Source organism: Plecotus auritus, assembly GCF_963455305.1.
Source record: "Plecotus auritus genome assembly, chromosome: 8".
Taxonomy (NCBI): Eukaryota; Metazoa; Chordata; class Mammalia; order Chiroptera; family Vespertilionidae; genus Plecotus; species Plecotus auritus.
In genome coordinates this window covers 156672619-156697968 of record NC_137782.1, presented here as the reverse complement: position 1 = coordinate 156697968, position 25350 = coordinate 156672619, and the positions used below count along the sequence as shown (strand labels likewise).

Below are 25350 nucleotides of genomic sequence, written 5' to 3'. Positions count from 1 at the left end.
CCATGATCATGTGAGTTCCTAAACAGTTTAATCTAAGTCATAGGACCAGAAATAAAGCAGCAGCAACCTGACAGGCAAACTAAAAACAGAAACCACAACAGAAAGACACACTTTGGCAGCAGAACTGTTGTGGGGGGTGACATGGACAGGTGGGGGATGGGCACTTCAACAAAGAACTGAAGAGTGACTTCTATAAACTAGATTAGGCAGAGTCAGAATAGGTATATTCCAATATAACAATTAATAAGTATTATTTAGATATATTTGGAAAACATATAATCTTTTAATGTAGATATTTTTAAAATATAAAATCTTTACCTTATAATACTTAGATCCAGATTCATTTTGAAACAATGTGAGACATTTGCTGTCAAGTCTCCAATAATGCCTCTTTCTCTATAAAATAAAGAATATAAAACTGTGAAGTTCAAAAATAATGATTCCTCCAAAGCACTTTTCCTTTCATTCCTATTCATACATTTGTATTATTTAATAGATTTAAAATTCATGAGGTTCAAAATTCTGAAAACATAAAAGATGTACAGTAAAACCTTGATAAAATGGACTAATTCAGACAAGGAGTATCTGGTAAAGCCAAAAGTCCATTATATAATAAAGTAGTTTTTCCAAATGCGTATGTTAAAAAATTGACAAATTCGTTTATCTGTTTTCACTTATGTAGACATGTTTGTGTAATTAAAATTAAGTATGTATAAAAAGTTTAATTTCACATAAAAGTTTTCTGTATGTATAACTGTAATTTCAAGTTTATACTGAATAGGTCTAGTAAATGAGTGCATTCATCAGTCACCTTGAGTAAACAAATGTACACAGTTAGGGCATGGCTTATTGCACGGCTTACTTACAGGCTGGCACATATTAAAACTGCTGCAGAAAGTCACGCCACAGGACAACAGAACCAATTACCACATGCAATGTGGCGTGATCACATGCTAATCATTTGCTGAACAACGTTTACGAGTGGCAACTCTTGGATTTAAATATGTAGACTATAGTTGTAGATATGTAATATTTATTTATGTTGGTGAAATTGCTACAGTGTTTTTTCCAACATATGGCCTATTCAACTAAAATTTGTTTAAAATAACAGTGAATTAATAACAAAAAAATATAACCTGTTAATTTAATTGTATGCAAATCTTGGTTAAAAGCATTTTAAAATTAATAGGGAGTTATTTTCACAAATGACATATAGACTGGAAATTATGTCCGTTAAATCCCAAGTCTGTTAAATTGAGGTCCACAAAATTGAGGTTTACTCTATCGTGAAAAGTATACTCCCACCATAGCTCATATACTGCTCCTGTCCTTATGTAAATGCAGCAATGTTACCAGGCTTTGGAAATCCTTTTAGAGAATGTTATGCATGCATGCACAAATACATGTGCATTACATACACAGATATGTAATTTACCTATCGGCTAAATTTCTAAAGATTGGCTTGCTGGGTCATAAGGTATGTGCACATGTAATTTTGCTTAACATTTGACCCAATTTAAAGGCTAATCAGCAACATAAGTGCCTGTTTACTCACATCTTCACAAATGCAGTATGTTACCAAACTTTTTGATTTTTGCTAAACTGATGGAAACTGGAATTCATTGAAATTTTAAATTGTATCTTTAGATTGAGCTCTTATGTTTAGGAGTAATTTGTATTTCCTTGTCTGTGAACTCTGTTCATTGGCTTTTCACTTAGGAATACATATTTAGGGTTCCTCCATGTCTTTTCATGGCGTGGTAGCTCACTGCTTTTTCAGGCTGTGTAGCAGTATTTCATTGTCTGGATGAACCACAGTTTACTTATCATTCACCTACTGAAGATCACTTGATTGCTTCCAAGTTTTGGCAATTATAAGTAAAGGTACTATAAACATCCATATGCAGGTTTTTATATGGACATAAATTTTCATCTTAAGTGGCTGTAACATTTTGCATTCCCATCAACAATGAATGAAAGTGTCTGTTGCTCTTTATCAGGGGTGGGGAACCTCCAGCCCGAGGACTTATCATGTAAAGCCTACCAAATCATTTTGGTCTGGCCCTGTCAAGGCATTAGGAGTGAGTTAATTAAATATTTCACCAAATATAGCAGGCTAATTTTTAAGTTGGTAATTTTGTATGGCCTGCAAATGATGTTATAAATATCCAAATGGCCCTTGGCAGAAAAATGGTTCCCAACCCCTGCTTTATATCCTCACCAGCATTTGGTATTGTCAGTGTTCTAGATTTTAACCATTCTACTAGGTGTATAGTGGTATCTTGCTGCTTTAATTTTTACTTTCCTGATGACATATAATGTAGAGCATCTTTTCATGTACTTATTTTCCATCTGTGTACCTTCGTTGGTGAGGTATATGTGAATGTCCTGAGCTCATTTTTTAATCGTGTTTTCTTTCTCTTGAGTTTTAAGAGTTTTTTGCATATTTTGGAGAATATGCTATTTATCATATATCTCTTTTGCAAATATTTTCTTCTAGTTTGTGGCTTGTCTTTCCGTTCTCTTGACATTGTCTTTCATAGAGAAGTTTTTAATTGTAATAAAGTTCAGCTTATCAATTATTTCTTGCATAGGTTATGCATTTGGTGTTTGTTGCAAAGAGTTACGCCTTAGACCCTTTCTGAATCTTTACTGCTCCACCAGTTTGTAAGACAGTACATTAAGCATTCTGCCTTCTAAAAATTCTTTATAAGTACCTATCTCATTCTCATTTTGATTTAAAAATGCACAAAATAAAGCACGTAACAGTTGCACTACCATATTTAAATGCCTGTAATTACTGACCAAGGTGTCCCTGCTGGTGTAATGGACCATCCATCCTTCCTTCACCATCGTGCTGCTCTTCCTCTTTGTGTGCTTGATGGATTGTACGACCCTCATTAGCGGAATATTATTGCTTGTTGATGGACTAAAAAATATTTAATAATTATGATAAATATTGATAATTTTTAAAAGTCATATACATAAGCAAATCCTTTTTAAAGATAATAAGAAGACAAACAATGGCTTAAGAAGAAAATAAATGTATCCTGTTAGGCTGATACACAGCTGATCTATAAAAGACTATGATAACACTGTAAGTCTTCATTATTTGTCATAAATATTTTTCCAGAGATCGCAAAACCTAAGAAAACATGGAACAGAGCAGAAAGAATCCTCTCCAATTAGAAGATCTGGAGCCTGGGAGATGGTCCCATTTGGGATTGCTGTTGAGAAAGCTTCCAGCCCTAGGTAACATGATGTTAGTAAATTCACAACCAGGCAAAAGACAAGCATACTATACTCAAATTCTCATGGTTCAAAAGTCAAATTTCATTGTTCATGTTGTTAGTACTTCTTCTAGTAGAAGAGACTGGAAAGAAAATTATTTAAAGATATTAAGAAAACAAATAATGTAATGAGTCAAATTGGATAACACTGAAACATAGGCCAGCAATAGTGTGGCTGGAGAAAAAGATCAATTTTGGGGGTGTGTATATATATAAAAAAACAGTTTTTGAATTTGAGTCTCAAAGAGTTGAAAAATATTTTCTCTTAAAATTATGACATATTCATGCTTAGGAAACTAAGTTCTCTCAATAGTCTCTAAATTGGATAAATAAGTTTTAGTTAATAATGATTATGATAAGACCTGTAATTTAAGGATAAGCCAAACTGAGTAAATGACAACTCTGCCATGTGAGACTGATAAATGACCCATCGTTTCCTTTAAATACCTCTCTGTTGCCAATGAAAAATAAAACCTGCCAAAACGGTAATATCCTACTATGAAGTAGTACATCCTTATAGGGCTGTATATACAAAATACTGAATTCCTGTTAACAGAGGAGATATTTACGAGGCTTATAATCAAATAGCATTTTTACAAAGTGCTAAACGTCAGATTAATGTGGTAGTATGAAAACCACCCCCAAATTTGTCACTAACATTTTTGTGTAACAGTCTCAGGCATATATTCTTACCATGTTTCTAACATCGGGCAATCTACTTGCATGAAGGCTGTGAAACTGGCTGCTTTAACTCGGGGGTGGGGAACCTTTTTCTGCCAATGACCATTTGGATATTTATAACATCATCGAGGGCCATACAAAATTGTCACCGTAAAAATTAGCCTGCTCTATTTGGCCACACATTTAATGAACTCACCTCTAACGCCTGGGCAGAGCCAGACCAAATGATTTTGCAGGCCTTATACTGCCCTCGGGCCAGGTAATCCCCATCCCTGCTCAACTGGTGGTTCAATGCTAGCACTTTGTGAGTGCTGCTCCACAGCAAGATATCACATCTAGACTATACTTAAATAAAGCACTTTTGTCTTTAAGAAAACAGAATTCTCATATTTTTCTATCTTGAGTGGATGGCAAGAGTAATATAATTTATGTCAGAAATACTGTAGTGCATGTAAAAGAATTAGCCACAATTTAATTAGATTTTAAATTACATTTTTATTCCACATAAAGAGATTAAGTGGAATAAATGGAGCTCCGTTTTTCTTCATTAACGGGGCTCCTGGACCTACCCTGCCTTTGGAAGAGGCTTGTAGTACCTAAAGATGTATTACCTGATTGTCTTCACAGCTTCTTCATCTCTTTCCACATCGAGATCAGATGGATCCAGGAAAAACATTTTATCTTCTGGGGGAGATGGTTCTTCCGTGTCGTCCAAACCCCTACTACCATCACTGTTCATGTCACTATTGTCAATATCCATTGGTATATCTGACTCTGTTCCCAGACTGGAAGGTTCTGGCAAAAATTTAAATGAATTACAGTTTTATACTAATGGGATATCAATACATCCAAAAAAAAACCAGTATATTAAATGTGGAAAAGAAGTTTTAAAACTCATTAAACAATCAGTAAACATTTGAAAGATGCTCAAATTCATTAGTATACAGATAAGCATACATTAAAATAAATATAAATAGTACTTCATATCCATTTGACAACAGTTGTAAAAGTGAAAAAAATACATGAAAAGATTTCAGTAATGTAGAAAAATTAGAAAATCGATCATGCTCTGTCAATAGTTTAAACAGCAAGCATAGAAAACATGCCTTAAGAGAAAATGTTAAACTCTTAAGGAGCTGTGTAATTTCATCCCTTCTGCTTTTCCTCCTACAAAACTACTTACTTTCAATTTTTACCAGTCATGGAAATGTTAAAGAAAAGTTATGCTGAAAGTTTACAGTCATTACTCCTTCCTTCCAAAAATGATAATCACTTTATTAATTGTCTTAAAAAGAGGGGGGAAAAAGGCAAAAAAGGGGAAATGTTTAGCTAATGATTACTTGATGGAGAAAGAGACAGTGAGGCTATACAGTATGTTCTAATAACTATGGACTAAGAAGCCAGACCATATGGATTCAAATCCCAACTCTACCACTTATTGGCTGTATTTCATGGACAAATCATTTAATATCTTTGTGCCTAAGTTAACTCATCTGTAAATATTTAACATCAAAGGGTTGTTCTTAAGTTTAAATTTCAATATGTGTAAAGAGCTTAGAACAGTACCGGGCACAAAGTAAGCAGTGAATAAATGTTAGAACTATGAAATAGTTCCAGGAATAACAACAGTGTTTTAAAATAAGTCTTTTTTTGTCTAAAGATGAAAGAAGATATGCAGCACTATTAGCTATGTTAGACTCTAAAGTGGTAGGTGGTAAAAGGAAGATGGGAAGATATAATTAGTAATAAAAGTATACCATTACTGATCTCTGAATCTTGCTTGATTATTAAGTCAGAAAAAGAAGTCAAAGTTAAAAACACAGACTAAAATATGCAAATATAACCATATACAAAGATAATAAACAAAAAGAATTGTGACCTTTTCTAATCTTTTATAAAAATTAAGAAAAAGAATTTTACCTCCATTGAAAGTAACCTCTCCAAGGCAGTCTCTTGGCACTTTTGATGCACAGCGTTTATGGCAGTTGAATTTGCAATCTAAAATAACAATATTCAGTTTATTAATTTATGTAAAAAGTTAGGGAATATCAGATATGACTCAAGACTTTCTTTAAATCACTCACAAATAGAGTATTAGAAATGACAATGATGATAAAATGAAGTTTCCCTCTACTAAGAACTCAGGTCTTGGACTAAAGGTCTAGTTTCAAATTCTGAGGCCAACTCTAACAATTTTAACTCCTCAGGGCTTAATTTCTTTATCTGTAAAATAAAGTTAAAATGCTGGCAAGTCCATGTTTCCTTCCCTTACCTCACATTCCTTTCCAATACATGTTAGTCCTTACTTTCAATTTCTAATTATTAGGTCCTAGTGCATATGCAGAAAAGAGACTAAGATTTCACAACTAGTTATTAGGAATCAGTGAGGGCCTGCCCATACAACCTTGTAAGGAAGAACTGAGCTTCTCATGTACAAGGTCTCCCATTTATACGTAATGTTTCTTTTAGCCTGTAAGAACTTCAGTTGATAGCATTGCAGATCACTGTCAGGTACAAGCGGTTCAATACTACTCTGTAACTCAGTGGTTCTCAAACTGTGATCCCAGACCAGCAACGTAAGCATCATTTGAGAACTTGTTAGAAATGCAAACTCCTGGGTCCCACTCCAGACCTACTACAACAGCAGCTCTGGGAGTGGGGGCTGAAAGGTGTTTTAATAACCTCTTTAGGTGACACTAAAATTGAAACCCACTGTTATAACTACTGTATAACACTACCTTAGAAATACATCTATCAGCAATAACTGGGTAAAAAGTAATTTCAAGTCCTGACTTAAAAGAAAAAGCCCCATGAAATTAATAATTTGGTGGATACAATTTTCATCATATAACACTGTCTTTTTAAATGAGAGGCCCTGGGAAAATTCCATACATATTAATATCTTGCATATATCTTAAATAATAATTCATTTTTTATCTTATGAGTTTGCAAATTGTAAAAATAACAAGGTTTCCCTTTGAAAATGTAAAGCCAAATTTGTGGCCCATCTGTAGCAAGTGATGTAGGTTCTAATGGCAGGCATTTTTATCTCTCTGTATCCCTACACATGTTTTATTAATTTGTTTATGTTTATATTTTACTAGAGGCCTGGTGCACGAAATTCGTGCACTGGGGGAGGTGGGGGGTTTCCCCCAGCCCCGCCTGCGCCCTCTTGCAGTCTGGGAGCCCTCGGGGGATGGCTGACTGAGGGCTTAGGCTTGCTCCCCGCCGGGAGTGGGCCTAAGCCAGCAGGCAAACATTAGCGCTGCTGCAGAGGCAAGAGAGGCTCCCGCCACAGCTGCTGTGCTCGCCAGCCATGAGCCTGGTTTCTGGCTGAGAGGCGCTTCCCCGTGGGAGCACACTGACCACCAGGGGGCAGCTCCCACGTTGACCGTCTGCCCCCTGGAGGTCAGTGTGTGTCATAGCAACCGGTCGTTCCACCATTCGGTCAATTTGCATATTAGCCTTTTATTATATAGATTATTATATAGATATGCTCTAAAGTTGCCATGCAGTTTTAATATAACAAAGTAAAAAATTAAAAGAAGTCAATAAATGAATACTGTTCTTGGAATTGTATTTTTTCCTCAAATAATCCAGCATAAATGTTTTATATTTTCTTAGCTTGAATAGTGAATGAAAATGATAACTATTTTACTTTTTAAGCATCTTAATTCATATTATAAAAATCTACACTAATAAAAGAGAAACATGCAAATTACCATCACTCCGCTACACCCAACAGCCAATCAGAGTGAGTATGCAAATTAACCTGAAAAGATGGCGGCAGCCCCACCCCCCAGCCACTCCAGGCCTGTGGGAGTCAGAGAAGTTGGGTGCCAGCACCTGAGGCTGGCTGCAGCCCGGGAGACGAAGAAGCCGCCTGCCCTGTGATCCCATGCTGCAGCCAGCAGCAGAAGCCTCACGTCTGCCTGTCCCACGTCCTGGGGGAGATGGAGAAACCGGGCCCCAGCGCCTGAGGCTGGCTGCAGCCCGGGAGAAGAAGAAGCCACCTGCCCTGTGATCCCAGGCTACACCCAGCTGGAGAAGCCGCCTGCCACATGTCCACCCATACCATGTCCTGGGGGAGACAGAGAAACCGGGCCTCAGCACCTGAGGCTGGCTGCAGCCAGGGAGACGAAGAAGCCGCCTGCCCCGTGATCCCAGGCCGCATCCAGCAGCAGAAGCCTCACGCCCGCCTGCCCCATGTCCTAGGGGAGACGGAGAAACCGGGCCCCAGCGCCTGAGGCTGGGTGTGGCCTGGGAGACGAAGAAGCCACCTGCCCCATGATCCTAGGCCGCAGCCAGCCGGAAAAGGTGCCCACACTGCATCCCAGGGAAGATGGAGAAGCCGCCCGCCTGAGGTCCAGGTGCCAGCACCTGCGGCTGGCTACAGCCTGGTAGACGAAGCAGCCGCCCACCCCGCAGTCCCAGGCGCCAGCACCTGTGGCTGGCTGTGGCCCAGGAGACGGAGAAGCCGCCCAACCCGCGGTCCCGGGTGCCAGCACTTGCGGCTGCAGCCCAGGTGAAGCCACCTGCCCACCATCCCCTGCGGCTGCAGCCAGCCTGGGTGCCTATGGCTGACCAGAGGGAGGGAAGCCCAGATCCCGGGTGCCTGTGGTCGGCTGGAGGTGGGAATCCTGGGTCCCGGATACGGGGCCAAGGCAGAGGTGGTTAGGGGCAATCAAGCCAGCAGCGGAGCAGTTAGGGACAATCAGGCTGGCAGGCAGAAGCAATTAGGGGCAATCAGGCAGGCAGGTGAGTGGTTAGGAGCCAGCAGTTCTGGATTGTGAGGGATGTCTGACTGCCGGTTATCCCCTGAGGGGTCCCAGATTGGATAGGGTGCAGGCCGGGCTGAGTGACACCCTCCCCGCGCCACCCCCCGCCATGCACGAATTTCGTGCACCGGGCCACTAGTAGTATTATGAAAATACTAGGCGCTGGCCAGTGTGGCTCAGTTGGTTGAGCATTGTCGGTGCACCCAAGGGTCTTGGCTTCGATTCCCAGTCAGGGCACATACCCAGTTTTGGGTTTGATCCCGGATTGGGGTGTGTTCAGGAGGCAACCAATCAATGTTTCTCTCTCGAATCAATATTTCTCTCTTTCTCTGTCTCCCTTCCTCTCTCTAAAGTCAATGAAAAAAACATATCCTTGGGTAAGGATAAAAAATAAATAATAAAAAATTTAAGAATCACTGAAGTAAATTTTGGTGGTTTTTGACTGATAATTAAAATAACTAGAAATATAACCTACTACTTTCTGAAACAATATAATCACAAACATTATTCTTTTAGAGCTCTGAGAAGTTAAATTAATAATCCAGTGGCAGAGTTAACTGGTTATTTCAAAGTTCATTAATCTACATACTTATTTCAGTTCCTCTACAAGATTTGGTTTTAGAATGTTTCTGTTCTGCTGAGCAGAGCAGCACTATTTTACTACCTTTTCTAAGATTATCTGCTGGCTAGAATTTGTACATCTGTTATTAATGTTCTTTCCCAAAACATTCCTTAGTGGCTGCTTGCCAATACACTCTAGTGTTGATATTTTAAAGTATTAACATATATTAAATCATATTCAAAACTAAGCTGTTGAAATAAAATTTCAACATGTAATTATGCCTGCCTGATGCTTATTAAATACTTGACAACAATTATACAACCTGTTCTCTATTTGATGCTCTCCTATGCTGTCATATTGTTACCAAGAAAATTTTCTTTTTTATATACTTGTTAAATTTATATACAATTATTTGATGGTGTACTGTAAACGGGATTTATTATTGCAAAGACCTCAAACATAATGTTTACTGAGATAAAACTGATTTGTTTAATTCCACAAATACTTCTATTATATAAAAAAAAGTATGGTACCAAGAACCGTTAAAATAATCACATGAAAAATAAGTACATAAGATTTTAGAAAGATTACTTGTTGTATCCTGGCTTAATGACTAATAACACATTCAAATTCACTATTTTGGTTTTCACAGTATTGTACAGCATTGCTGAGAGATATGAGGTTTTTAAAAAAGATGAAATCATTTTAGAAAACATAAAAACATTATATAACTATACAGAAAAAATTATTCCATTTTTCTATTAAAAACCTGGTTCATTAACAGATGTTTTTGGAATACTATGATAGCGTTTTGGGTTAGTATCCAAATATGGTGGCTCCTATTATAAGTGGCTTCTACCATATTCTACCTATTTCAGGAATGACAGTTTTTGTACAATTTTCCTAGCTACATAATTAATAATAAAAATAACAACTCTTGTAGTGAGTGTGTATGAATATTTAATGGAAAAAGGAAATCATTACTTTACATCTTAGGTAGTTATCTGTTTTTGGAATTAGAAAGACTTAATTAAGCTCAAATATCAGCTTACCTGCTTACTAACTATTCTGTATTTGCAAGTGTTAAGCAGCCATATCTCAGAGATCCAAATTCTAATTTTTCTGTATATATTCTAATTTTTCTTTAGCACAGTTCCTGGTACACAGTACACATATTTCAGATAGTAGTAGTAGTTGTTAATATGTGTATCTTCTTTCTTTTTTAAGTTAACAACTACGAGACCAATTTCTTTGCTTAATGCTTCTAAATATAAATATTGTAAACCTGTATTTGCTAATACAGACAGATATAAATTTTACTTAAGAAAAACATCCAATCCTACCTTTACACTGCATTCCTTGGCGAAAGAGGCCCTTCAGTAACCGCTTGCAGTACTGACATATTGTGGGACGGGTATAAGAGTGAACAGCAAATGTGTGCGGAACTTTCACTCTGCACATCACCATCTTTTCCATCCAGATTGGGCGACCGCTCCAAGAAGGAATTCTCTTACTTGGTTCTTGGTGAACATGTGACTAAAACATAAGTAATTTCCATAAGTATGTCAATATTAAAAAAATATATTAAGAGCTCGGTTTGACCACAAAAGTCATTTTTTTAAACAATACAGCCCAAACTCTAAAAATGTGGATCTCAGCAGTTTGCTTTGGAAGTTTAACTGGCCAACTCTTGAAGGAGAAAAGAGCAAAATTTCTTTGCTATTTATGGTTTTTTTAAAAAGGGTATTTTCATTCTCACATACACAGATTTACCGGTTAGCTATTATTTGCCAGGCACACATGGCATTTTTCAAATAAAACACAAAAGCCTTAAAGTCAATTTATAACAGATGTTAAAATCCCTCCAAAAATCTTACCAAGGAATTAATCATGGGAAAAGCAAATAAATACAGAAAGTGTTATTGATATTCATGTTAAATTACTGAACACAATGTCTGAAAATATTTCAAAACAAATTATTTTTTCAAATTTATTTTAATACTAAAATATGTGTGTAAAAATTTAAGTTTAATTAATGATGATATACATGGCAGACATAAAACTAATTAAAACAACTTTACCTCCAGTAATTATGCTTTACGAAGTTCCTTGATATTTAAATGTTTTTCAGTTATTTACACTTTTTCTTTTTTTGAGCAAGAAAAATTAAAGAAGGAGCTGATTAAAAATTTTTGTGTAACCTGAGGAATAAGTGGATTTTTGCAACTATGGCTCTTTCTATATATTCAAAAGAAATAATCATATTAAATTACATGTCAGTTCAATGTGGCTCATTCCATTCATTCAATGTTCATTGATTACTGTAGGCCAGGCTATAGTATGTATGGGGATATAAAAATGAATATAGTCCATGTTTTTAAGCACAAAACCAAATACCTAACTACTTTCTAGATGTATTACATATTTTGTTGTAGCTGCTTGCATCTTCACTGCTAGAACTGAGGTCTGAGATCTTTCACATGCTTTCTATAACTAGTCATGTCTGTAATTCAGAAAAGTTGAGTTATTCTATATTGATATATTCAACCAACAGAAGGAAAAGAAACTAGAAGAACCAAGAGATAGAGAAGTGTAAGGGAGAAATAAAAGGAGGGCGAGAAAAAGATTTTTTTTGAAGAAAGTAGGAGAAGAAAAAAGAAAAGCACAGCTGAATGGAGGAGAGCACTGTAAAAATAACACAAATACAGCCTCTGAGGTATAGTTTTTCACTAATGTGTAGCCAGAAATTTTCTAAAATGAATTATGAAGTAGTTTAAGAAAAGTACAAAAAGAATGTTAAAATCCAAACCAAACTTGTATGCTTTATTTGTCCAAGGTGTCCTGCTCTAGTCTGTCCCCACCCCCCACACACCCTTCATCCATATTGCTATATTCGGAGCACCTTCAGCAAAAGGACCACCACAGCTTCTGCAAAGCTAACAAAGAGCCAACAGGAACCAGAAACAGATGTTTTAGGCCTTTGTTCATCCTTGGCTCCCTTTTCTAGTGGTGACTCAACACTACTTCTTGCTTCTGCTTCTACCACTTTCAGTGTGTCTCAAGTTTAAAACACACAAGATGGAATAAGACTAATTAACAGGTCATCATCAAATATATTGAGATATCCCTATAAGGAAGAATTTTCCTAACACATCCCTTCATGACATAGAGACCAAAAAAAACAATACAAAAGATCAATGAAACCAAAAGCCGGTTCTTTGAAAGGATAAACAAGATTAATGAACCTCTAGCCTGGCTCACCAAGAAGCAAAGAGAGAGGACCCAAATAAACAAAATCAGAAATGGAAGAGGCGAAATAACAACAGACCCCAAAGAAATACTAAGGATTGTTAAAAAATACTATGAACAACTCTATTCTAACAAACTAGACAACCTGGAGGAAATGGACATATTCCTAGAAAAATACAACCTTCCAAACTCAATCAGGAAGATTCTAAACATCTCAATAGGCTAATAACTATGGAAGAAATTGAAGCAGTCATCAAAAAGCTTCCAGCTAACACATCTCTTCATACGCAAATAGCCAGTTAGTGATTGCCTTTTGTCAGGTCCTGCTGGGATTGCGGTATTTGGGACATGGTACAGAACAAGTGTGCAAGGACTGTGCCACAGCAGGGAGTCTGGCACATGAGAACTTAGGAGGCTCTTACTGTGTAGCCACTTGAGAGTTAATTTCTCTCTATCCTAGGTTCAGATTTGAGGTTGTTTCCCTCTCCTCACTGCCATCTCCTTTATTCCTAGAGTGTCCTCTTTTCCCACTCTTCCTTCCCTGATTTTCCTCCCTGAGCTCTTTTACTGTACCTCCTTCCTTTGTGAGACTGCATGCGTGGACTGACATTTTACTCTACAATTTCTACCTGTTGTAAAATACTCCGCACAATCTAACCAATTCAAACGTATACTCTACTTCTGATACGTCCTTATGGAATTTTAAATTTTCATCTTCAGGATAAAATATAAACTAATGAATTACAACGTAATGCCTTATTCATCTGCTCTGTCCTGTCATTTCCTAATCTAGTAATTCCAACTAAGGGTAGCTGGCAGACCAATATCATTTGTAGGACTCTTAAAAAGAACGTATCTCTATCCTGCAGTCCCCATTCCTAGCTAAGTTTCCTGTGCAGTTCTTGTATAAAATGCACTAGCTTTGCTATTACCAATCTTTTTCCAAGCTCTTGCATATCTTTAGAACTCACTGTTCTCAGTTCTTTATGCAATAGCAGTCCTCTACTTTAAAAATCTCAAACTAGGGCTAAGCAATATAGAAATATGGGATTTTTTGTGAAAAAAATTTCAGGAGCTTTTACTCTGGTGCCTCAGTTTACAAAATATAGTGACTAGGGCATCAAGAAAACAGCCCAAAGGCTTGATTTTAGCATTAATTTACAGAAGACCAAGGGGATTATAGAAGCAACTAAATTATGAATGGAAATCATTTTAAGTACTATCAAATGAACAAGAAAGTTATTGCTTTCTTCCCTGATCCTCTACCTTTATACTTGAGTGATACAATATATAAGAAAAAATCACTGATTTAAAAATAATCAGTTCTGCCCTGCTGGCGTGGCTCAGCGGTTGAGCGTCGACCTATGAACCAGGAGGTCACGGTTCGATTCCTGGTCAGGGCACATGCCTGGGTTGTAGCCTTGATCCCCAGTAGGGGGCGTGCACGAGGCAGCTGATCAATGATTCTCTCTCATCATTGATGTTTCTTTCTCTCCCTTCCTCTCTGATATCAATAAAAAAAATATATACTTTTTAATTTTTAGGAAAAAAAAACAGTTCTGTATTTAGTTCTAAGAGCACTTACTAATTTGCTCTGACTTCAGTGAAGTCACTTGATCATTCTGAGTCTCAACTGTCTCATGGTATACAGATGTACTGCTATATCTTACTGGGATACTGTGAGGATCAGTGGGGGCACTCACACATTCATTCATCACTGAGTATAACTACTAAGTATCAGGTATTGTGCTGGTCATGGAAATGAGCATTGCTTTCTTTAAATAGATCATAAACTCCTTGAGGACAGTCCAGTATACAAATACTATACATACCATTAGAAGGTCTGAAAAGTGCTATGGCATTCAGAAAATAAAATAACTTCTGGGTAGTAAGGGGAAAATCAGGAAAGGTAGCTGTTGAGCTAGGCCGAGAAAAAACATGTAGAATAGAGAAGAACAAAGATAGGAGGAGCAAGGATGTGTTCAGGGAATGCTGAATAGTACAGATGTCAGAAACATAGAATATATAAAAGTTTTCTAGTCAGGAGTTGTGTATTAAGCTGTAATGTGATAAGGTGGTCCATATGTAGTATGTAACATGAAGCAAAGTATGGAGAACAGGTGTCAGGATACTGGTCAAGAGACTAATGCGGTGAGGTCCAACTGATAATGTGATCCCAAAGTATACAAAATGCAGTTCATTACTACTGGTAAGCCGTCTCCATAACACATTTTAAGCTTCTTAACTGTAAGAATCTTACTATTCTTTAGCATAAAACTTATGTTCTAAAATGATGTCATATATCCTGTACAACCTAAGGAATACCTAGTACAGTGCCATTCTATTACCTTAGAATACGTACCTCTTCAGTGGGAAGGGCAACACATTCTGTTTGTAGAGGTCTTGGCACTGAGAGGCCAGGTCCTGGTAGAGACACATTTGACAGACGCCTCTTTCTTACTCCACTACAGTTATTTGGAATCTTGAAGGCACAACGTTTATGATAATTTAATCCACAGCCTAAATATATTTTAAAAGGTTAAAAAAAAAAATTAAGAACCCAAACAACAGGCTAAATGGAAGCTAACAAATTCAAAAACAGGAAATGTGTAAGCAGGTTTATTTAGAAAGATCAAGTTAGTAGAATGGTAGTTCTTGAGCTGTGGTCCCCAAGTATGGCATCACCTGAGAATTTGTTAAAAATGTAAATTACTGAGCTCTACCCTAGACCTATTGAACCAGAAGCTAGCAAATCAGTCCTTGAGGTGATTCTGATGCATGGTAAAGTTTGAGAATTACTGGGCTTAAAGCACTTCAACAAACTATGGCCTGTGTACCAAATCCTTCCCAAGACATTTGAAAATTATATGAAATTCAAATTTCAGTGTTCATGAAGAATTTTATTGGAACACAGCAATATAACATGCTCAATTTTTTTTCACACTATAACAGCAGAGTTAAGTAGTTTCGATAGAGAACATATGGCCAGCAAACCTTAAAATATTTACTCTAGCCCTTTACAAAACAATTTCATTGATCCTTCACTTTACAGTTTCTTAAACAGAATTCGGCACCTCATCCTATTCCCTAGCAATTATAATTTATAACAACTTTGTTGTTGCATGTAAAACATTGTTTTAAGAAGAGAATAAGGAAGTTAATATCATTTAGCCACTATTTAGTGCCAAGAATTTTACCCATATTACCTCATTTAACTATTTCCTCTTCATGAAACCAGTGGAGAATACATTTTACAGAGAAGTGATCCTAAGAGGTTTAGTAAGTTGCCCAAGAATATGACCCAATAAGTGGCAGAGGAAAGACCAAAGTCTAGATCTCTCCAATTCTAAACCTGGGTTACTACCTAGTCACCAACTACTGATCTTATTCTTTCGTTGATGATTAGAGAATGCAAATGTGAAATCCTATTTCAAATGATACAACATTTAGAACACATACCTTCACATTTCAGACCCTGACGTACCAGTCCCCAGAGCATCTCACCACAATAATCACAAAAAGTAGGAGCTTTGTAAGAATGTACATAGAGAGTATGTGGACGAATCTGGAAGTCTTCTACTGTGGCCAAAGCTATTAAAAAAGAAAAATATTAAATAAACCTTATTATACTTATACTTGCTATGAGCTTAGGAATGTTGGTCATGTTCATTTATGTCTAAGTATAGAATCATTTTTTTCTCTGAAAGTTTCATCTGACCATAAATATAAAATATTTTTAGCATCTAATACTGTGGCTTTTTAACTCTATTTTAGGAAGTTCATCAGCTTCAATTAATTTCAACTCCAAAAGCAGGTCCTATAGGTAGATATTTTGACCTCCAAAAGCCTTTTCTCAAAGTGACAAGACTGGATTTTAAGCAGTTGTTAGGTCTATTTTAGCCAATTAAAAACGGTTTAACTTATAATACACCGAGAAATAGAATGCTAAAATAAAACCAAACAAATAAATAAATAAATTTGTGGAACGTGACCTCAATTTATAGCAATGTTCCTGTGAGAAATGTACTCAGTTCTAACTTAAGTTCTCAGGATATGCTTTTTGTCTGTTCTCCATAGTCCTAAGTGGTTAAGAAAGAGTCTCCTTTCCCCTCTATAAGCAAATGAACAGTAGACACATCTACCAGAAGACATCATCTCAACTACACCTGCAAGTCATTAGTATCCACAGTGGCCTGATGAAGGGTCTGTAACAAAGAAGGATTGGATGTGAACATGACCTCCAGGGAGGACAGGGAGTAAAGCTCCTCCAAGTGAAGAGGAAGACAAGGACTAAGAAGTGTATAGATGATTGGGGTTGTGGTACAGCAGATGAATGATAAATGTAGGTACTAGATGAACTGGAAGGATCAGGGACTAATAAGGAAAGGTGATGCTCAGAGAGGATCTCGAAAACGGGCTGTAAAAATGAGCTTGAAGAGGAAAAACTGGTGGCAGGACTCTGGACTTTTGGCTGGCTTTCCTTTCTTTCCTTCCCTTCCTTCTCCATCTCTTCCTTCCGTTCCTTCCTCTCATGCTTTCCCTCCCTCCCTCCCTCCCTCCCTCCCTCCCTCCCTCCCTCCCTCCCTCCCTCAGTCCCTGCCAAACAAGGTGTTTTGCAAGCCTACTATATGCATTCTTTGTTCCTTTACACTCCTCACTAACAATCCTGCCTATCTGTTACTGGATGAGATCTGAAATCGCAGGAGCTAAGGAACAATGAATGGCAAGAATGGGTGAAAGAGGGAAAGGAGAGAGGTAAAAAAAAATGGCCACTGAGGACAAGGAAAGAAGCATTATTTAAATCATGGAAACACCCAGCATTGCAGTTGCCTCTTCCACATCTTCATTACTTCTCTTATTTTTCTCATTTTCTTTTCTGAACCCCAATTCTTTTCTTTTATACTCTTTACAAAAATGGGAAAAAGGGAATAGAATTTTAGTGTAATTATTTTATTTCTTTGGCTCAAAGAAGAGTATATTTCTCTTCTAGTTCAATTGATAATCGTCTTAGCTTAGTAATACTCAAGTAATTCAGGGATTATTTTCCTAGTTCTCATCTATGATACAATCTTTCTGAAAGTAAAAATTATGTGGTAACCATTATTGAAAGAAATAAGCAACTATAGTACAAAGACAAAGTATAATGGAACATAGCATTTAGGTGGGGAAAATAAAAGGGAGGGGGGGACAAAATAAAAGAAGCTATTTACTTACCTGAAAGAACAACTTCTACTAGGTCTCCTTCATGTATTTCATCTGCTGAGGTAATCAGCTGCAAAATATTTTCTGAGTTCATGTCATGGCGAAAGAGAAGAATTTTGTCATACATGCCAAAGAATCCACACTCTGGAAACTGCAGGAAAATAGTGTTATATCAGTATACACATAGCTTTCTGCTTTTATAAGTAAACTAGAGGCCCAGTGCACGAATTCTTGCACGGGTGAGGTCCAGCCAGCCCGGCTCCAATCAGGGTGGATCGGGGCTGGGCCTGTCAGGAGGAGGAGATAGCAAGAGGTTGGCCAGCCGGCCTGCCTGGATCAGGGCCTGATTGGGGCCCCCTACCAGGGTCGGGCCAGCTGGGGGAAGAGGTTGCAGACAATTGGCCAGCAAGCCCTGCCCCCGATTGGGGTTGGGGGGCCGAGTGGGGGTGGGGCCAGCCATCGGGAGGGGCTGTGGGTGATGGGCCGGCTGCCCCCCGACCGAATAGGGTAGGTGGGGGGTGCCAATCGGGGACCAGCAGCCTGGGGGAAGGGCCATGGGTGGTTGGCCAGCTGGCCCTGCCCCTGATCAGGGTGGGGGGGCCAATCTGGGGTGGGGCTGGGCAGGGGGAGGGGCTGCAAGAGACTGGCCAGTCATCCCCGCCCCCAATTGGGGTGGGGGGGTTTTCAGGGGTGGGGCCAGCCGGGGGGAGGGGCTGGGGCCGATCAGGATGGTGGGGGCCCATCGGGTACATGGCCAGCCAGGGGGAGGGTTGGGAGGGGGTATTTGGCCAGCAGGCCTGGCTCTTGATCGGGGTGGGAGAGTCTGATCAGGGGCAGACAGGCAGGCCAGTTTGCCGGCCACCATGGGCGTCATAGTGACTGGTTGTTAGGTCGTTATGGCCGAGAGGTGCTCCATGCACCTCCTGGTGACTGGTCGTTTGGTTATTTTGGTTGTGATGCCTCTTGGCCTTATATTATTATGATGTCTCCATCTTATGAAAGAATTTTAAATGTAGTTTTTAGCCTAATACTATCTATTTGCTAACAATTCTACTAATATCTACAAGACTGATCGTGTACTTAAGCATCCTGGTTAATTTTCAAGTTCAAAATAAAAAAGTGAACAAATATAATTACTGATTATCTTAAAACACACGTCTCTTAGAAATATAGGATTTCTTCATTCAGTTACTGATGGAGAATATAAGTTTGAACTTATTGCTATTCTAATCTTAGATAACCAGAAACATAAGTAGTCTTTCTTGCACTCTAGAAATGAGCTTCCTCGATGATTAGATACTAGCCACATGCAGTTACTTAAATTTAATTAAAATCAATAAAATTAGAAGTTTAGTTCCTCAGTCACTCTAGCCACACTTCATGTGCTCAACAGCCACCTTAGCTACTGGCTACCATTTTGAACAGTGCAGATATAGAACACTTCCATCATCATAGTAAATTGAATAGTGCTGGTAGGTCAACAATTCCCAAACCACAGTCACAAAGTTCTAAAAATCCAATATTTTTTCTATAAGCATATGTAGGCTCTAGCATTTATCCAATGTTTTCTTTAATCTATTCACTGTATTACAAATACATGATTCATTATGGTATCCTTAAAAAACAAAACAAGAGATCCGAACCAAGATGGCGGCATAGGTAAACACCTAAATTGTTGCCTCGCACAACCATTTCAAAACTACAACTAAAAGACAAAATGTCTATCACCCAGAACCACGGGAAAGCTGGCTGAGTGGAAGTTCTACAACTAGAAGGAAAGAGAAAAGAGCATTGAGACGTGCATAAGCGCTGAAAAGCTGAGGTATGGAGGCACGTGAATTGGGCTGGCAGCGGGCGACTGGGTGCACTGCTTTTTTCAACCCGAAGGGAGACAAGCTCCCGATTACTCTGAACTCCAGTTTCTGGGGAGACGCTGGGGACCCAAACTCCTACGGGGAGAAGCTGGACTGTCTGCCATCAGGTCGGAAAGTGAGGGTGGCTTTCTTGCAGAGGTGCGCGCAGCAATCATTGTTTACTGCGATGGGAAGCGGGATGTGGGGACTTGGAAATGCGGAGAGGCACAGACGGCTGACTGGCAGCCACCACTGTTTGCCACGCCCTAGCCTAGTGACTCCCTGAGACCTCGCCCCGCACAATCTACAAACCCACCCAAGCTCCACGCAGTGGCTTTTGCATATAAAGGGTCTGCCCTATCGCAGCTTAACCTAACAAACTGCAACTCTGGTCAGACAGCTCCAAAACCTCCAAACCCCAAGTAAAGAGGAGAAAACTGTAGTTCTCGGTGTAGCTCCTGCTGGGTGGCCACAGACAGTAGCTGACCTGTACCCCATAGGAGATCCAGAAACTAGTGTATTTAGTGGTCAGTCTGAGACAACACCAGATTTCAACTCCTCACATCCATAAGTGACACATTCAAGAGGCAGACTCAGTGAGCACCAAGCCCTACTGAAGCAAGTCCTGCCCCATAAGCATGTCTCCAGCACAGCAGTTCTTCCATTATAGACACAGTGGGTCCTCACAGCCAATTGGCCTGGAGGTCAGTTCCTCCCAGTGTACCAACAGCAATCAAGGCTTATCTACACCAAGACTTTGCACTCAGCCCACAAAGGGGTGCACCAAGAGTGTCCACCTCAGGTGATAGGCTGAACCACTGGTCACCTACTACAGAAAACTACTCCATCAACACAGGAAAGCAGCAAAATGCGGAGACAAAGAAACATGTGACGAATGAAAGAAATGGAGGAAAGCAAACTACTGGACATAGAGTTCAAAACCACATTTATAAAGTTACTCAAGAATCATCTAAAAACCGCCAAGAAACTTGATGAGACCTCCAAAGAGCTTAGTGAGACCTTCAAGGACCTTAATGAGAATGCCAAAAAAAAAAAAAAAAAAAAAAAAAAAAATGGAAAAGCACCAGTCAGAAATTAAGCATACACTGTCTGAAATAAAGAATATACAGAAATTCAACTGTAGATCAAAGGACTGCAAGAATCAAACCAAAGATCTGAAATATGAGGAAACAAAAAACACCCAACCAGAAAAACAAAAAGAAAAAAGAATCCAAAAATATGAAGATAGTGTAAGGAGCCTCTGGGACAACTTTAAGCGTACCAACATCCAAATTTTTGGGGTGCCAGAAGGAGAGAGAGAGCAAAATATTGAAAACCTATTAGAAGAAATAATGACAGAAAACTTTCCCTACCTGGTGAAAGAAATAGACTTACAAGTCCAGGAAGCACAGAGAACCCCAAACAAAAAGAATCCAAAGAGGGCCACACCAAGACACATCATAATCAAAATGCCAAGGGCGAAAGACAAAGAGAAAATATTAAAAGCAGCAAGAGAAAAACAGTTAGTTACCTACAAGGGAGTACCCATATGACTGTCAGCTGATTTCTCAACAGAAACTATGCAGGCCAGAAGGGAGTGGCAAGAAATATTCAAAGTGATGAACAGCAAGAACCTACAACCAAGATTACTCTACCCAGCAAAGCTATTATTCAGAACTGAAGGTCAGATAAAGAGCTTCACAGAAAAGAAAAAGCTAAAGGAGTTCATCACCACCAAACCAGGATTACACGAAATGCTGAAGGGCATTCTTTAAGAAGAGGAAGAAGAAAAAGGTAAAGATAAAAATTATGAACAACAAAATGACAACAAATACATACCTACCAACAAGTGAATCTAAAAATCAAGTGAATAAAAAATCTGATGAACAGAATGGACTGATGAATATAATAGAATCAGGGAGATAGAAAGGGAGTGGACTGACAATTCTCAGGGGGAAGGGGGTGTGAGGGGTGCGGGAAGAGATTGGACAAAAATCTTACACCTATGGATGAAGACAGTGGCGGGGGGTAAGGGCACGGGTGGGGTGGGTAATCAGGTGGAGGGGAGCTAAGGGGGGGGAGAGGAACACCTGTAATAATCTGAACAATAAAGATTTATTTAAAAAAATAAAACAAAATAACTTTTGGCCATAGCAGGAGACTTACAGATCTGTTTGCATTTGCCCTCAGCATATTATTTCAATGCGTCTACATTTTGTGACTACAGTGCTTCGATACTTTGGTGTTTAATAAACCAAGGACTAAAATATAAAAGTATGTGTTCTAAAATTATTTGTAGTTAATAAAATTATTTAAGAGAAAATTTTAAGTGCTTATTTTACAAAATAACTGTTTAAATTTTAAATCAATTAAAAAAAGAGACCATTTGCCTTGGGAAATGCTGCTCTAGATATTTCAAATTTCTTTAGTTAATTTACAATTGTATGCTCTCATTTTTGCTCCTATAAAATATTCTTTAGCCGAAACCAGTTTGGCTCAGTGGATAGAGCGTCAGCCTGCGGACTGAAAGGTCCCGGGTTCGATTCCGGTCAAGGGCATGTACCTTGGTTGCGGGCACAACCCCAGTAGGAGGTGTGCAGGAGGCAGCTGATCAATGTTTCTCATCGATGTTTCTAACTCTCTATCCCTCTCCTTTCCTCTCTGTAAAAAATCAATAAAATATATTTTTAAAAAAATACTCTTTAGTAAGCTATATAGTACGTCACTGGCCTGCACTGAATGGCCTGAAAGTGTTCCACTAACTATAACTGCACTTAGTGCAGGGATGTTGCATTAATATTTATAAAACTCCATAATATGCTTTAAACATATATCTAACACTATAAAAATTTTCTATGGAAAAGATAAGAATGAAAATAGAGAATCAAAAATTTTTTTATTAAATAACTTTAAAATTAAAATTTTATTATTAAGTTCTACAACATCTAATGGAGTATAAAACATCCCTGTAACTTGGTTGCGACAATTTTCTTTTCTTTTTTTTTTTAAAATATATTTTATTGATATTTTACAGAGAGGAAGGGAGAGGGATAGAGAGCTAGAAACATCGATGATCGGCTGCCTCCTGCACACCTCCCACTGGGGATGTGCCCGCAACCAAGATACATGCCCTTGACCGGAATCGAACCTGGGACCCTTCAGTCCGCAGGCCGATGCTCTATCCACTGAGCCAAACTGGTTTTGGCAGGTTGCGACAATTTTCAAGGATTAGTAAGAAAGGATTCCAGCCCAGCCGGCATGGCTCAATGGCTGAGTGTCGACCTATGAACCAGGAGGTCACAGTTTGATTCCCAGTCAGGGCACAATCCCCAATGTGGAGCATGCAGGAAGGAACCGATCAATGATGTTTCTATCTTGATGTTTCTATCTCCCCATCCATCTCCCTTCCTCAGTGAAATCAATAAAAATATATTTTCAAAAAAGAAAGGATTCCACATTCCATCATTATAAAAATCTCTAAAAATATTTGTATAAATAAAACTCATTTTAAAAATTCTCATTTTGCACATGGACCTGTGGTTTATACAGACAAAATGGTCCTTGTCTTCCAGGAACTTAGAATGTAATAATAGGAAGACTAAAATAAACACTAACATACAACATAAGGGAAATGCTAAAAATAAAAAATGAACAAAATTCTAGAAGATGGGGTAAAGAACTTGAACTGGAAAGGTGGAATACCACTTTAATAGTGATATTTAAGTAGAATCATAAAAAAAGAGAAGCAGGGTTTCCATGGAGAAAAAGTGAAAGTGAAAGTACAAGGTAACTGGAAGAAGGTAAGCGCTCAGTTGGTTGGAGTGCAGTCACGTGCACCAAAAGGCGTACACCAAAGGGTTATGGGTTCAATTCCCAATCAGGGCATATACCTAGGTTGGGGAGTCAATCCCTCGTCAGTATGCATACGGAAGACAACCGATTGATGTGTCTCTTTCACATTGATGTTTCTCTCTCTCTCTTTCTCAAACAAAAATCTATAAAACATATCCTCAGTAGACTTAATAAATGAATCTGGCAATGTAGAAGGATACAAAATTAACACCCAGAAATCTATGGCTTTTTTATATACTAATAATGAACTCACAGAAAGAGAAACTAAAAAAGCAATCCCATTTACCATTGCAACAAAAAAAAGTAAGATACCTAGGAATAAACTTAACTAAGGAGGTAAAAGACCAATACTCGGAAAACTACAGGACATTGAAAAAAAGAGATAGAGGAAGACATAAACAAATGGAATAATATTCCGTGTTCATGGATTGGTAGAATCAACATCATTAAAATGTCTACCTTACCCAAAGCAATCTACACTATAGTTTCAATGCAATCCCCATTAAAATACCAATGGCATATTTCACAGACCTAGAACTTTCCAAAAATTCATATGGAATATAAAAAGACCCTGAATAGCCACAGCAATCCTGAGAAAGAAGAACAAAGTTGGAGGGATCACAATACCAGATATCAAGCTATATTACAAAGCCACTGTTCTCAAAACTGCCTGGTACTGGCACAAGAACAGACATATAGACCAATGGAAGAGAACAGAAAACCCAGAAACTGACCTAAGCCATTATGTTTAATTAATATATGACAAAGGAGGCAAGAGCATACAATGGAGTCAAGAAAGTCTCTTCAATAAATGGTGTTGGAAAAATTGGACAGATACACACACAAAAATGAAACTAGACTACCAACTTACACCATACACAAAAATAAACTCAAAATGGATAAAGGACTGAAATGTAAGATGGGAAACTATAAAAATCTTAGAAGGATCCATAGGCAGCAAAATATCAGACATATGTTGTAGCAATATCTTTACCAATACAGCTTCTAGGACGATGGAAACTAAGGAGAAAATAAACAAATGGGACTACATCAAAATAAGCTTCTGCACAGCAAAAGAAACCATCAACAAAACAACAAGAAAGACCACTGCATGGGAGAACGTATTTGCCAATGTTATTTCTGATAAGGGTTTAATCTCCAAACTTTACAGTAAACTCATACAATTTAACAAATGAAAGATAAACAATCCAATCAAAAAATGGGCAAAGGACCTAAATAGACACTTTTCGAAAGAGGACAAACAGAGGCCAACAGACATATGAAAACATGCTCAAAGTCACTAATTATCCAAGAGATGCAAATCAAAACGACAATGCGGTACCATCTCACACCTGTCAGAATGGCTATCATCAACAAATCAACAAACGACAAGCGCTGGAGAGGATGTGGAGAAAAAGGAACCCTCCTGCACTGCTGGTGGGAAGGCAGACTGGTACAGCCACTGTGGAGAACAGTATGGAGATTCCTCAAAAAAATAAAAGTGGAACTCCCATTTGACCCAGTAATCCCACTTCTAGGAATATATCCCAAGAAATCAGAAACACCAATCAGAAAGGATATATGCAGCCCTATGTTCATAGCGGCACAATTTACCATAGCTAAGATTTGGAAACACCCTAAGTGCCCATCATCAGATGAGTGGATTAAAAAACTGTGGTACATCTACACAATGGAATACTATGCTGCTGTGAAAAACAAGGAACTCTTACCATTTACAACAGCATGGATGGAACTGGAGAACATTATGCTAAGCGAAATAAGCCAGTCGGAGAAAGATAAATATCACATGATCTCACCCATTTGTGGAATAACATGAAAAACAGAAACTGATGAACAAAAATAGATCCAGAGACATAGAAGCA

General features: G+C 38.3%; 1 protein-coding gene across 1 annotated transcript in view; it reads right to left on the bottom strand.

Annotated features, from left to right (window-relative positions):
* PRKD3 (protein kinase D3) overlaps positions 1-25350 on the bottom strand; it is a 66039-nt gene that overhangs the window by 23965 nt on the left and 16724 nt on the right. Inside the window, exons 3-10 of the mRNA XM_080685197.1 lie at positions 17775-17913; positions 16020-16151; positions 14923-15080; positions 10655-10847; positions 5892-5969; positions 4583-4766; positions 2806-2929; positions 319-396 (exon numbers count right to left, since the gene is read on the bottom strand). Coding sequence (XP_080541323.1) covers positions 319-396; positions 2806-2929; positions 4583-4766; positions 5892-5969; positions 10655-10847; positions 14923-15080; positions 16020-16151; positions 17775-17913 — 1086 coding nt within the window. The remainder of the gene's footprint in view (positions 1-318; positions 397-2805; positions 2930-4582; positions 4767-5891; positions 5970-10654; positions 10848-14922; positions 15081-16019; positions 16152-17774; positions 17914-25350) is intronic.